Source organism: Helicoverpa zea, chromosome 31, assembly GCF_022581195.2.
Source record: "Helicoverpa zea isolate HzStark_Cry1AcR chromosome 31, ilHelZeax1.1, whole genome shotgun sequence".
Taxonomy (NCBI): Eukaryota; Metazoa; Arthropoda; class Insecta; order Lepidoptera; family Noctuidae; genus Helicoverpa; species Helicoverpa zea.
This window is the reverse complement of record NC_061482.1, coordinates 370595-386052: the sequence shown is the minus strand read 5'-3', so window position 1 is coordinate 386052 and position 15458 is coordinate 370595. Positions and strand designations below refer to the sequence as shown.

The window sequence follows — 15458 nt, the reverse complement described above, 5'->3', positions numbered from 1 at the left end:
GCTTTGGCAGCTGAAATGGGTTTGAAAATCCATCAAATGGATGTAGTCACAGCATACCTAAACGGTTACCTAGATGAGGAGGTATATATGGAGATTCCAGAAGAGTTAAGCAACACTCTAAAGAGAATTATTGCCAAAGAAGAGATTGGTTCACAGAAGAATATAGTAACAGACACAGATATACTACAGACGGCTAAACGTTGGTATGAAATGATTCATGAATGTGAGGATAGTGTGTGTTTGCTAAAGAAATCTTTGTATGGCTTGCGACAGTCTGGTTTACAATGGTATAAAAGGTTATCGGGATTTTTTATTGATATTGGTTTTGAATCTTTGCCACAAGAACCTTGTGTATTTGTTGCACGTAAGGGTGAACGAATAATGATAATTGGTATATATGTCGATGATATGATTTTAGCAACTAACGATAATGCATGGATGGAACATGTAAAGAACCAGTTAGGAAGTGAATTTGAGATGAAAGATATGGGTAAGATATCTAGTTGTTTAGGTATTGAGTTTAGCCGTGATGATGAAAGTAGAGTGTATTTAAATCAAAAATCTTATATTGATAAAGTGTTAGAACGCTTTGGTATGAGTGAGTGTAAAGCTGCAATTACGCCTATAGATGTGAATGTAAGATTGGAGAAGCCTGAGTGTATTAATAATGATGTTATGAGAGATTATCCTTATCAGAATTTGATAGGAGCTTTAATGCATTTAGCAGTGTCAACGAGGCCAGACGTTGCATACGCTGTTAATTATTTAAGTCAATTTAATACAAACTATGATATTGCGCATTGGAAGGCTGCTAAGCGTGTATTGAGATATTTGAAAGGTACGTCAAATTATCGACTTGTTTATGAAAGAACAGGCTTGCCTCTGTTTGGTGTAGTAGATGCAGACTGGGCAGGAAACACAGTTGATCGTAGGTCTTATTCAGGTTTTGCCTTTATTCTTGCAGGCGCTCCAGTTAGCTGGGAAGCGAGGAAGCAACGAACTATTGCTTTGTCTAGTACCGAAGCAGAATATTTGGCTATATCAGAATGCACGAAAGAAGCGATGTATTTGCGTGAGATACTTAATAGAATTGGCGTGCAGTGTGAGTGTGTGACACTTTTTAACGATAATCAGGGTGCCATCAAACTTGCTCAGAGCAAGAACTTTCATCCTCGCACTAAGCACATTGATGTGCGGCATCATTTCATTCGGGATAAATGTGAACAAGGTGTGATTGAACTAAAATATATGAGTACTGATAAAATGCCTGCAGATGTGTTGACCAAAGGTTTGAATGGATCAAAGCATCTTGAATGTGTACGTAATTTAGGTATGTTTGCTGATGAATGAATTTAATTATAAAATTGTATATTACATTAGCACTGCTCACGACTTCGAGGGGAGGTGTTACGAAATGCGAAGGACGCGAGCAGCGCCATCTTTTGGTTGGATTATGTAAACGTTCTCTGTGAGGTTATCTAGCATGACGGACGTTTTGTCATTGTGTAAATTGTGTTGTGTGCTCTCTCAAGAATAAAATAAGATAATCCCAATAGCTGTTTTCTTTGGTCATACCCTTCAGATTTAAATCAAATTTTGCATGATTATTACTTGGAGGCCGGTTCAACACATAGGCTATATATTATCACGCTATCACCCACGGGGGTTGAGCAATGAACGATTAAATAAACGAAATTGGAAAATTGGAAATGCTATATTGCCCACGCAGACGAAGTCGCGGGCAACAGCTATTAATAAACAAATATCCACACAAAAAAACGTCATTCTATATAGTGAGGTCATCGACACCTCTACTGTTAATCCTTATCGATGTTTTAGTTGTTGCAAACAAAAACCATGCGAAAGTTTGTACGTACTCGCGATCGCGATGCACGCACGTGGTGGCTACAAATTACTGCCTAAGACGCTGCCACACAAGAGGTGTCATTCAAAAAACCGGCCAAGTGCGAGTCGCAGCCGAGAACGGCTCCGCTTGTGCTTCGCTCGTGCTCGGTTCGCCTAGCGTAGACCCGCCTTTATATGTCTAAATATAGATGTGGTTTCGCAGGGCAGCTGGTGGCGCTATGGCAACGAGCGCCATTGTTTGGTCCCCGTCATCCTACAGGATCGCCGCCCGTCGCCCTGTCCACTTTTCCTGTTACGGTAAACAAGTTAGACGGGGGCTGATTCATTTTGTATTGCGAACCAATTATTTTGTAATGCTTACAAACGAGTTTCGCCATAAAAGGACCACTAGAAGCATTATTATTAGCTTCGCATAATATGTAATTTTAATTGTAAAAAGTAGTCAGGCCCTAATTTAGATAACACTGCACATAGTAATGTTTCGTATATTTAGAATAGTGATGTTTTAATGATAGTTTGCTGAACCTAAGTAAGTAGTCAGTTTGCAGCGATCAAAGAAGGAGCAGTAAGTAGTGACAAGTGGTGCGTATATTTGGCATCGCGCAAAACCCGGTCGGTTGAGCAAACGGCAAGTTTTCCGCGCGTTGAGTAAGACGCGAACGCGACGGAAGCACGCCGAGTTCTCCGACCTTTTAGGGAATATCTCTCGGTATCATTTAAATGCGCCGAGGATATAACCCAACTGATTGCAACTATCAACTTACGTATACGAGACAAGATTTCTTTATTTAGGACTTACTAGCAATTCCTAGACACCTGTGGCGGGGGTGTTTTTATTAGCTTTTTGCTTTTCTTTGTATCCGACTTCTCAAAAAGGGGGAGGATTCAAATCGTCGGAAGCTTTTGTTGTTTACTCAAAGACGCCTTAGAGAAATCGAAATGAACTTTCGAAAATTGTAGGCATGCGTAGGCTAAAATCTAACACTTACGTGTATGTCTGAATACATCACAAAACAGTGAAGGTTTAAAGCTGACCCGATGATGGAGAGGATAGACTGTTGGGGGAACTCCACAACCGTTTGTATTAACTAAGTACCTCGTATCTGGGCTTATTATACATTCGTAGCGATGAGAATTTTTGAAGCAATGTTAGCCAGAAGTCCTGGTTCTTATTTACTGAAAAAGGATACTACTATAGGTCTGTAGACAAAAATCATATTATCTAATTTAGAAGACCACATTCTTACGAGAATACTTAAAATATAGCTTGATTATATTGCATTAAGTTAAGACAATGGCAACTTCGAGCATCGCTATGAATACGCATCGCGGGAATAACCATATCAAGTCGTACTCGTCCCGCAGCGTAGTCTACACAAAACACTCGGCGCTCCACACAACGGCGCAGCGGGCTTTCATTCAGCGCGCAACACACTTGCTTACAAACAATCACTTCTGTATTCAAACCACATAAATGATTTTGAAAATTCTCTCTATGACTCGATTATCATATAATTGAGTAAAAAATATTATAGTTCGGCCATTCAGAGAATGCGTTCCTGACACGTCGCGATTGAACTGACGACGTAACTTTGCAATGGCGTTGCAGTTACGATAAAAATATTTTTGCTGGTTGTTTACCGTTTTAACAATTGAGGAGCATTAAAACAACATTATTATATCAATAATCAATGAATGTAGTTACGTCGTCAGTTCAATCGCGACGTGTCAGGAACGCATTCTCTGAATGGCCGAACTATACCACATCTGAATCTACGAAAACTAAAATAAATAATCAATTAACGTGATGATGTATTCATTCGTCAGTGATTTACTGGACTTCGTTAACGATAGTCGGGTACAGCAGCAAGACAATAATTACGCACAGACAGCCGTCAATCTCATCCGGTAAGACGCTAAGATAAATGATACATTGTTCGAGCCACATATCTGCATCGCGTGTCCACACTAGGATTTTCACTGAAAACAGAGTAACGCTCTGGCAATGCGCGTTTTCATAGAAATTGGGTCGCATACCGTTGTGTAACGTCCCGACGACGATGCGACGGCCATTGTGTACCATTTTTTACCATCGGAAACCAGGATTTGCATACAAATCATGCTACCTTTGTGACTGAGTCTGAAGCCAACAGAAGAAAACACATACAAACAGAACTATATGCTGCCGAAATAAAAGTGTCCCGTAGGATTTTTCGCAATAATGCCTGAAATCTGTCGGCACCATCGTCACTCTTTTTATAGTTTGTGGCCCGGACGGGCCACGGATCATGCACTGTGTAATATAAACACATACAAACGCCCCGGACACGGCCCGGCCTCATATAAATCATCCCTTAGGTCCGTTTTTTAACTTCCTTTCCTTTCGAGCCTTTTCCCAAACAGTCATTGGTGTCCAAGAAATACTTAGAAAATTGCATTGGTACTTGCCTGACCTGGAATCGAACCCCCGCCCTTATACTTGAGAGGTTGGCTCTTTACCCACTCGGCCACCACGACTCCCGTTTTACACACGACACGACGACGTCCGTTTTTAAAATAGACCTTTTTGTATTTTTAAGTGCTATTATTCGATAATGCTGATTGCTGATTCTGCCGTCATCAAGTCGAGCATATGCAAGTACTTTTATGCACACGATTACAAATACCAACGTAATCAGGATCGATGTCGCAAGCATAAGGAATCATATTGCGTGAACTATTTTTATGGCAAGTATTAGTAGATTGACAGCAATCGAACCAAAGCAATTCCGAGTAAATGAAATAGCCCACATTTAATAAAAACATGGTTTGGAGTTCCGTACCTCAAACGGAAACCTAATAATACCAGTTTGTTTTGTCCGTATAGTGTTGACAGTAGGAGTGAGGTAGTGTGAACGCGGCACATGTCACAAGGAAACTATAATTTATCTGTTGCAGAGATACGAGGCCCAGTGGGAAGTTTGCGCTGAATGGCGCGTCCCCTGTCCGCCGCAGCCACAAGTCGGACAAGCGCACTCCACAACTTTACCCATAATGTATGTATCTACATGGGCGTCTTCTAACAACTGCGTTTTGTGCTACTTTTGCTGACAGAGCCTAATGCGCAAGCCGGTGGGAAAGAGTTGCGGATACAAAAATTATACATGTTTATTACACAGGATTTTACAAAACTCCATGATATACTTAGTTTAAAATCAATAAACTTTCTTCAAGTTGTTGAGAAATCGAAAATTGATTCTTGGGAGTGTGTGATTGTTTGTTCTAACAGGTAGGTAAATTGTTTTTTGAAAGATTTGGCCTGAGAATAACTTTCAGGCAACTGTAATATAATCTGCCCGATTTTAAGCAATCCTTCAAAACTCAAATTTGCTATCTATTGGTAAGTAAATTGGTGAGCGCTGTGCACATACCTGAGGTCCTGCAGCAGCGCGTCGCCCTGCGCGAGGGTGGCGGCGCAGGCGTCGAGCGAGGCCGCGCGGTGCTGCGCACACTGCTCCAGCGCGCGCCGCGCCGCCTCCGCCGTGTCGTCCGCCGCGCACACGCCGCCGCCGCTGCGCAGCGTGTCCAGCCACTGCACCAGCTGCACCACACACACTTACATATATACAGCGAGGTGGCGAACCATTTCAATCCTACACACACTTCGCACGCGTCCTGTCTGAGCCGAATAAATCGTTTCCATGTTGCTCTAAGCCTGTCCATGGCATGAGGAGGTCAGATAAGTAGTTGCTATGTGTAATGCTCTGGCACGCAGATGCTTCAGTGAGAAGGTGGAAGAGCGACAACAAGTAGTAAAAAGCGTATGCGTAAGCGTTGCGCCTCTCTAAGGCATAGAATACGCGGCAGCTCCCACAGCATACTCAGAGCATTGAGCGATCGGTGGAACTGTCCAATGTTAGGCCGATGTGAGACTGCACACACAGGTCGGAGTTGGATGAGTGTGTATTTAAAAATATTCATGTGCAGTTGTTTTTGTTTCTCTATGTATACCTACTAACAATAGTTTAATAAGTTTTAATGTATTTACTAATACTATGGACCGCGGTTTGCAAATAAATGAGTAATAATAAAAGTACCCTACTATAATAAGCCACAAGCAGTCTTAGAGAATGTTAATTTTAAATTGTACTGGAATAGGACCATACTCACAGATTAAACTATTTATAACAATAGAGCAGACATAACTATGGTAGATAAACAAGAAATTAGTATACATAATAGATACAGCTACATGCAACACCCACAACCTTACTAACACACACACTGAAAAAATAGACAAATACACAATTTATCAATAAACCTCAAAACGCAGTGGAATATCACACACACCAAAACTATCCCCATCATAATGTCCAGCACTGGAGTTATCCCAAAAACCTTGCACAAGAGCCTAAATACATTAAACATTAGCCCATCTACCTATCCCCATCATCCTCCGAGCCTTTTTCCCAATCATGTTGGGGTCGGCTTCCAGTATCACCGGATTCGGCTGAGTACCTGTGCTTTACAAGAAGCGACTGCCTATCTGACCTCCTCAACCCAATTGCCCGGGCAACCCGATACCCTTTGGTTAGACTGGTGTCAGACTTATTGGCTTCTGACTACCCGTAACGACTGCCAAGGATGTTCAATGACAGCCGGGACCTACAGTTTAACGTGCCATCCGAAACACAGTCAATGGTGTCTAAGATATACTTAGAAAGTACATACAAACTTAGAAAAGTTGCATTGGCACTTGCCTGACCTGGGATCGAACCCGCGCCCTCATACTTGAGAGGTTGGTCCTTTGCCCACTAGGCCACCACGACTACCATCCACCTATATATAGTCCATCTACCTATCTACTACTACAAAAAGCAGTAATCCTGAATACATACAGATTAACAAGAAGATTTTTAAATTCATAATTTATAAAAGCACTTGGCTTCGGCCCGTGCCATCAAGCCACACATACCTACTTCAGAGGCAATTAGATTTAAGAAATGTTTGATATGAATTTCAACTTTAATATCTCTACGCGTTCATGTGAAAAAGGGTAGGTAGTAAGTTTATGATTATTAAAAAAATGTTTATGTCATGTAAGCAAAAATAGTATTGTAATATTTTATGTAACTTCAAATTTATCATTTTCGCAATTTTTATTTATCTGTACTATATAACGTTGCTTCGTGCCGAATTTCAAGATTCTGAGTTCACGGGAAGTACCTTGTAGGTTTTGATTCCCTAGCGTGTGACGGAAATTCGTCGAAGGTGTATAAACTGCATATCTTTTGTTCGATTTCTTTTGTTGTATCTTTTGATCGCGTTGACTTAGAAGTTTGATTTTTTCACTGTTTAAAGGAACAATAGACCTAGGTATTTGGTATAAATTTCAATTGTATACCTTTGCGAGTGTCGAAAATTTGTTGAAAATATCGACATAATCGGCTGTATCTTTTGATTGGCTTGGCTTAGAAGTTTGATATTTTCAGAGTTTAAAGAGACAATAGACCTGAGAATTTCAGCTGATACGTCCACGCGTTCTTGAGATAAAAGGTCTTGACAGACAGACGGACAACAAAGTGATCCTATAAGGGTTCCGTTTTTTTCCTTTTGAGGTACGGAACCCTAAAAAGGCCCCAAGTCTAACTGCCGACTTTCGACTGCCTTTTTAAGGACAAAGGACAGTTAACATCCTACGAATTTATTGTTAGAATAGAATTAAAGGCTAATATTAATGATGCGGTGAAACAAGATATGAGTTAGTGTACATCATCTTCATTTCAATTTCTTCGATCAATGATTGACATAAATCATGATCAAGCACAATAAGTGTGAATTGACATGTATAGTAGCAGAAGTAGGTAAACAGTGAAACCTTCATTTAAATAAAATAGATTGTTGATAGTCGGCTGCCAGCATACAAATATACTAAGTGAAAGTTCACCTGGAGCCTGGCGTGAGTCCAGGGCACACAGTGTTTCTATACATATGATGGGTTTGACGGGCCGCTCGATTAATCAAATACGACTTATATGCAGATGTTTCCCGAGTGGTCTATTTGGTGAAGCACTATCACTACTATCATGCGAGCACCCGCCACGGAGCCATACATACAATAAACACGATGTAATCAACACACCTGATTTATGACCTGTTTTGCCTATAAATCATTTGAAAACGACAAAGATTTTAATGTGCGTAAATAAAATAAGGAAATTATTTCAATGGGTTATCTGTATCCCAATGACAAATTCAATTTTAGGCCTCGACCGTTTTTTGGTGCAGATGACAGTAGCTGTCAGTCAGTACAAACAACGATGTTTTCCCTTGAAAATTGACAGCGAAACTGTTCGAAACACTCTGTACAATCGGTACCTCTATAAACTTTGTCACCACGACAGTAACTAATATCTCGACAAGTTCCTTAAGAAAGACCTTTGGCCGAGAGATGTTGTGTACCGCCGGTTTCGTGGCCGGCTACGTGACACCAGTCAGCGTAACACGACGCCGATGATTCGTGTCCACTAGTTTTTATTTACTTACTTTTTTATTTTGTATGTCCGTATAGTAACTTAAGTGAATTATAGTAGGTATTGTGTTTATTGTATACAGTTATCATGTTGTTATGACTGCCTCGTTGGTTTAGTGGTCGCAAGCGCGGCTGCTGTGCTCGAGGTCTCGGGTTCGATTCCCGGGTCGGGCCGAAATCGCTTTGTGGGTTTTCTTAAAGATTCACAAAGCAGCTCGAAGTCTGGAAGTTGGTGATTGATGCACCCGTGCATCGGAGAGCACGTAAATGTCGGTCCTGCGCCTGATCCCTTTCCGGTGGTGTCGGATTGCCGTGCCATCGGGTTATGAGAGTGAAGGAATAGGGAGTGCACCTGTGTCTGCGCAAATGCTTGTGCACTATAATATGTCCTGCGCAGTTGGCTGATCTCCTTAAATGAGAACAGCCGCCATTATACTGTTATGTATAAGTATTCTTTATATTTTTGAATTGTATTTTTATGGCGTTTTTTTTTAGTGGGTTAGCAGCGGAGAGGGAGTGTCAGACTCTTACTGACTAAAAACCGTCGTGTTCCGTCATAGGCCTTTTGTGTACCAGGGCCGCGGTATCTCTTTCGAACAACCCGCAGCCCCGGCAGGCCTTGGCCCTGCTGGGCCCCGCTGGGGTTGCTGACATCTCTTTGAGGAGCGCGTGGAACAACGCGCGCCGTCGACACGGGTCTGTCGTCTAAGTAGACAGAGAGGCGATGAGCCACCCGAACTCACCGCCCACAGACCCACGCCTACAGTGGCCGGGAGTCATCTCGCGACACCCGGCGCCCATGGTGTCTACCTGGTCCAGCGCGGCGGCCGGGATGAGAGGTGCGAACTCTCTGGCGTTCCGCCTCCTCCTTCTCGAGCATGACCGCTTCGCAGAAGGAGGCGACGGCATCCCATTCCCTCTCGCCCCGGACCATGGCCTAAACCAGGGCCGGACGCGAGAGGTCGCCGCCGCCCAAAGCCTCGACGAGGACCCGGCGGTGCCCTTCCCATGCGGGGCACACCTGGACTGTGTGGTCCACCGTGTCCTCGGGGCTGTCCGCACAATGGTGACACCCGGGCGCCTCCTCACTACCGATTCGGTGCAGGTACCTCCCGAAAAAACCGTGTCCGGTGAGGACCTGCGTCATGCGGTACGTGAGGGCGCCGTGACTCCTCCCGAGCCACTCCTCAAAGAGGGGACTTACCGCCACGATGGTGGCGTGCCCTGTATTTTTATGGCCTTAGTTGATTGTAATGAAGGAATAAATAATATTTTTAGGTATGGTAGTAATACCCACTCATATTTTTAAATGTAACTAGTACAGATGGCTTTAATTTCCGAAATTATGTTCCAAACTCTTTCTATTATATATATCATATAATATATCATGAATCCTGAAAGTTTCAAAACTATGCAAACTTATGAATAAGTTTATATTGTGCATCTCGCGAAATATTAGGATATCTCTGTTGAATCACCATACACGCATATTTCACATAGGTAAAGGGAGATTAAAGGATTCATCGTTTGACTTTATACTGATACTAGCGACCCGCTGCGGCTTCGCCCGGGATAAACAAACTGTCTACTTACCAAAATACCATCTTTCAACTGAGGTCTCTCTATTTTCACTACACAATACGTGGGAGGAGACTTTAATGGCCATGTTGGCAGAATGAGAGGGAATTATGAAAGAGTGCATGGAGGGTGGGGGTTCGGTTGCCAGAACGACGAGGGTGAAGCCCTGCTACAGGCTGCTACTGCGTTTGACCTAGCAGTGGTAAATACGTGGTTTCAAAAGAACACCGAACATCTAATCACCTATAAAAGCGGTCACCACGTGACACAAATAGATTACTTTTTGGTCAGACGCAGTAGTTTAAAGAACATCAAAGACTGCAAGGTGATACCAGGCGAAGCTGTAGTCTCGCAGCACCGACCCCTAATTATGGATGTGATTTTAACTTCCCGGCCAAAAGCCAAAGAGAGACGGCCCCCCAAAATCAAATGGCATCTGTTGGGGAAGGCTGAGTTGGCCCGGGAATTTAGAAAAGTAGTGGTTGATAAGATGATTGAAATGGGAGAAATGAATGAAAAGAATGTGAATGAATGCTGGAGTGGAATGGCGACGTGTATAAGGAAAGCGGCAAGAAGCATTCTAGGAGAATCAAAAGGGAATGGAGTGATAGAGAAGGAAACTTGGTGGTGGGTGGAAGAAGTGCAGAGTGTATTAAAGGAAAAGAAGATGAAATTCAAGGAATGGCAGCGGACGGAAGACAATGATGATAGTGAAAAAGCACGAAAAAAGGCTGAATATGATGAATGTAAGAAGAAAGCAAAGAAGATTGTGGCTGTTTCAAGGGCAAAAGCGCACGAGAGGATGTATGACTCCCTAGATAGCCCAGCTGGTCAAAATGACTTTTACCGATTGGTTAAATCTAGGGAGAAAATGACAAGAGATGTATGCCAGATAAGGTGTGTAAAGAATGGAGACGGAACGGTCCTTTCGAATGATGTGGAGATTAAAGGTAGGTGGAAGGAATATTTTGAAAGACTGATGAATGAAGAAAATGAGTGGAGCGGTGTGCTCCATCATAAAGCGGTGAACGAGGGCCTTGTAAGAAATGTATGTGAGGATGAGGTCAGATTAGCAGTGAATGGAATGAAAAATGGAAAAGCGATAGGGCCAGATGGAATACCAGTGGAAGTGTGGAAATTATTAAAGATGGATGGATGGAAATGGCTGGCTTTATTCTTCAATAAGTTGTTGCAAGAGGAAACTATACCAGACGAGTGGTGCAATAGTTTCCTGGTGCCCATTTTTAAGAACAAGGGTGATGTGTTGAATTGCAACAACTATAGAGGAATAAAGCTAATGTCACATAGTATGAAAGTGTGGGAGAAAGTTATTGAAAGGAGGCTGAGAGAAGAGAGTGATATCGCACGAAATCAATTCGGTTTTATGCCTGGTCGGAGTACAACGGACGCTATATTCTGTATTCGCCAATTGTGCGAAAAGTACAGGGGTGCACACAAAAACTTGCATATGGTGTTCGTTGACCTCGAGAAGGCATATGACCGGGTGCCTCGTGAGGTTTTGTGGTGGGCCCTTGAGGAGAAAGGTATACCAGGGAAGTATGTGCAGTTGATCCGAGCGATGTACGGCAGATGCCGTACAGAAGTCCGGTCCGCAGCGGGCACTACCACCAGCTTCAGTGTAGGTGTTGGCTTACATCAGGGGTCGGCCCTCAGCCCGTATCTCTTCCTGCTTGTAATGGACGCGCTTACGGCAGATATACGGGAGGAGGCACCCTGGTGTATGCTTTTCGCCGATGACATTGTTCTGGTGGGGGAGAGTGGGCCAGAGGTCCAGAGTAGACTGGAGGCATGGCGGCTGAGACTGGAGACAGTGGGTTTAAAGGTGAGCAGGAGTAAAACCGAATACCTTCATTGTGATTTTGGCGGTATTTCGGGACCCATGACCATAACCCTAGCCGGCATGCCCCTACCAGTTTGCTCCGACTTCCGGTACCTTGGTTCACTCGTCCAAAGTGACGGTGAGGTGAACAGGGACGTTACGCATCGGATCAATACTGGATGGATGAAGTGGCGACAGGTAACTAGCGCTATTTGTGACCCGCGGATGCCCCTCAAACTGAAGGGCAAAATTTACAAATCCGTCATTAGACCTGTCGTCCTGTATGGATCGGAGTGTTGGGCATTGAAAAAGACGGACGAGAAGAGAGTGCATGTAACAGAAATGAGAATGCTGAGATGGATGTGTGGTGTTACAAGAATGGATAAAGTGAGGAATGATTACATTAGAGGAAGTCTGAAAGTAGCGCCAGTTACAGAAAAGATGAGAAGTAGAAGATTGTCGTGGTATGGACATGTAATGAGGAGGGATGATACGCATGCAACAAAGTGTGTGCTAAGTATGAATGTAGATGGATGGAGAGGAAGAGGAAGACCTAAGAAAAGATGGATGGATTGCCTGAAAGATGATATGAATAGGAAGGGAGTGAGTGTCAGTATGACGAGTGACAGGGGAAAATGGAAGAAAATGACATATTGCGCCGACCCCAAGTAATATTTGGGAACAGGGCAGGAGAAAGAAGAATACACACACGAACTATGTAATTTCCAAATGATACACTCACTACTAAATTCAATTAATACAACGAACAAATTGTAAATTATCTTAAACAAAATAAAAACAATGAGAGTGAATTTGTTTGTTTACATTTGAGAGCTCTAAGCGCTGTCACTCGCGCGTAGACAGATACTCCACTCGGAACGCGTTCTTTCTTGTTCACTCGCGCTTGTTCATTGGCTAGAAGCCGCTCGTGTGCCGGCTTACCGAGGGCCCCCATATTTTGCGAACATCGCGCGGCTGCGATGACGTCATGCAGGCGTAGATTTGTATGGACATTTTCGAAGAAGGAAGCCGAGACGTGTAACGGGTTGTTTAGGAGCAAAATGTCTTAAGTAATTTATAGACAAAACGATGGTATGCATTTCGTTATACATACATACATATTTAAAGTCGTGGTGGCCAAGTGGGCAAAGAACCAACCTCTCGAGTATGAGGGCGCGGGTTCGATTCCAGGTCAGGCAAATACTAATGCAACTTTTCTAAGTTTGTATGTACTTTCTAAGTATATCTTAGACACCAATGACTGTGGATAGCACGTTAAACTGTAGGTTCCGGCTGTCATTGAAAATCCTTGGCAGTCGTTACAGGTAGTCAGAAGCTAGTAAGTCTGACACCAGTCTAACCAAGGGGTATCGGGTTGCCCGGATAACTGGGTTGAGGAGGTCAGATAGGCAGTCGCTTCTTGTAAAACACTGGTACTCAGCTGAATCCGGTTAGACTGGAAGTCGACCCCAACATAGTTGGGAAAAGGCTCGGAGGATGGATGGATATTTAAATTGTGTGGTTTAAATTATTATATTAATTATACCTATACCTACATTATTAATTATACCTATGCTTCTAAGTTGAAATTGGAAAGGGAATCCGACAGGAATCGGCTTATACAGGGTTATTGGTAAAACACTAACAACCTCTCAGGACCATATTACTAATATCATAAACTAAAACTTTTGTTCTATGACTTTTAATAATTCTCAGATTTTAGTTCATCAAATTTTCACACAAAAATTAAAACATTTCAATTGTACGCTCTAAAATTTACGAAGTCTATGCGAAGCAAAAGAAAGCGCTAGTTACAAAAGACGTCGGAGGGGAGCGGGGCTCGGGTGGCGGCGGAGCGTTTGAACTTGACCTATTTACGAGCGGCCGTCAGTCATTTTTATGCGCCCGCGTCGCGTCGTACGTGTCCTTGTAGCAAATTTTATCTCTACAGCAAAATAGAGTTGAAATGTGTTAGATGGAACAATGAAATCTTGTAGGTTTGTTTTTGGCAAATGTATTATGTTTTATAAAAAGTCATAGAACAAAAGTTGTAGTTTATGATGTTAGTAATACAGTCCTGCAAGGTTGCTAGTGTGTTACCAATAACCCTGTATAGACGCCTCGCCACTGGTAGTGATGATATGAAGTACCTCCTTCTCGTGCGTGTAGAGCATGACGGCGCGGTCGAGGCGGCGGCGGCGGCGGTCGACGCGCGCCGCGAAGGCCGCCACGTGCGCCTCCAGCTCGCGCGCCACGCCTAGCACCTCCTCCGCGCAGCACTCGCCCGACCGCGCCAGCTCCTCCGCGCCCGCCAGCAGCTTCTCCGCGTTCGTGTACGTGTTCTGCGTCACGATAGTTATACTCAATACACCTGCTCCATTTCACTAATAGTTTCGTATACTTCAGGTTATTTCGATATGCCTACTTATGCACAAGCCGGCTACAGAGTTTCTTTCTGTAGTCGGCCTAAGAAAGCTTTGACTCAGTCGTAAAAACACTTCTATTAAAACAGCATTACGAAACTACTTTTCTTAACTATATATGACAAAACAATATATTCATAAAATAAACTTACTTGAGCAACATTTTCAAAATGCTCATGAGATTTTTGATATACTCTAGCTTTATGGAGATTCCTTCCTATTCCAGTGTTCTTCTGTAAAAATACTTCACCGTGATTCGCCAACCAATCGAGCACCTGGAACAGTGAATAACAAACACCAAATATTGTATTATTGCGTTTTATTTTCACGAGTATACATATTGTTTGCGCTCGAAACTCGAACTACAGAGATGGTTTAACATGTAGCGAGTGCGAGCTAGCATTGGTACGGACCTGCCTGCAATCTTCTTTATACAAAAGCAAGGCGAGTCTCTGGTGTAGCTTGAGACGCGCCTGGTGGTAGCGCGCCTCGAGCGCGCGGTGGTGGCCGAGGATCTGGTGGATGACGGCCAGCACGTGGTTGGCGCCCGAGCTGTAGTCCGCCGCCGGGTCGCCGCCGCCGCCCGCGCCGCTCGACGACCCTTCCCCCTGCACACACATTACACTTCATCCTTGTTCTACAGCATACATAACACGCTACAATTATACTATCGCTAAATAGACTCTTACCATATCGGCAGGATCCGTTTGATGGCACACTTGGACAAGATGATCCAACTGATACAACAGTTTTTTACTTGTCGAATGGACCTGAAACCAAAAACAATCTAAGCATGTTTGGTGAATCCTTTGTTGAATTATGAAGTGTTGTAGTGGCGACAGTTGCTAACCTCGGTGTAGGCCTGGCACATGTGCTCGTAGAGCTGGCGATGGCGCTGCGCGTGCTGCTCGAGCGCGCGCGGGTCGGCGCAGGGCGCGGCGCCGGCGGCAAGCGCAAGCGCCGCGCCGCACTGCGCGCCCCACCCGCCCACCGCCGACACGTACGCCTCCGCCTTGTGGTGGAACACCACCGACAGCGACAGCACCGCCGACCGCTCCTCCAGACCTGCCACCCAACACATTTACCTTAATACACGCTGACACTTGTGACACGTCATCATCTCAGCCATAGGACGTCCACTGCTGAACATAGCCCTCCCCCTTAGATCTCCACAGATGGAGGCGACCTGCATCCAGCGTTTTCCGGCAACCTTTATAAGGCCGTCTGTCCACCTTGTTGG

The 15458-nt window shown here is 43.9% G+C and overlaps 1 protein-coding gene across 6 annotated transcripts in view; it reads right to left on the bottom strand.

The window, feature by feature from the left end:
- Nucleotides 1-15458, bottom strand: part of LOC124644988 (kalirin) — a 145672-nt gene that overhangs the window by 119430 nt on the left and 10784 nt on the right. For all 6 annotated transcript variants that reach the window (XR_006986132.1, XM_047184699.1, XM_047184696.1 and 3 more), the window contains exons 9-14: nt 15069-15283; nt 14908-14988; nt 14632-14826; nt 14371-14493; nt 13946-14137; nt 5277-5446 (exon numbers count right to left, since the gene is read on the bottom strand). Coding sequence is in view for 5 of the 6 variants with exons in the window: in XM_047184699.1 (XP_047040655.1) it covers nt 5277-5446; nt 13946-14137; nt 14371-14493; nt 14632-14826; nt 14908-14988; nt 15069-15283 (976 nt within the window). In the remaining variant the exon portion in view is untranslated. The remainder of the gene's footprint in view (nt 1-5276; nt 5447-13945; nt 14138-14370; nt 14494-14631; nt 14827-14907; nt 14989-15068; nt 15284-15458) is intronic.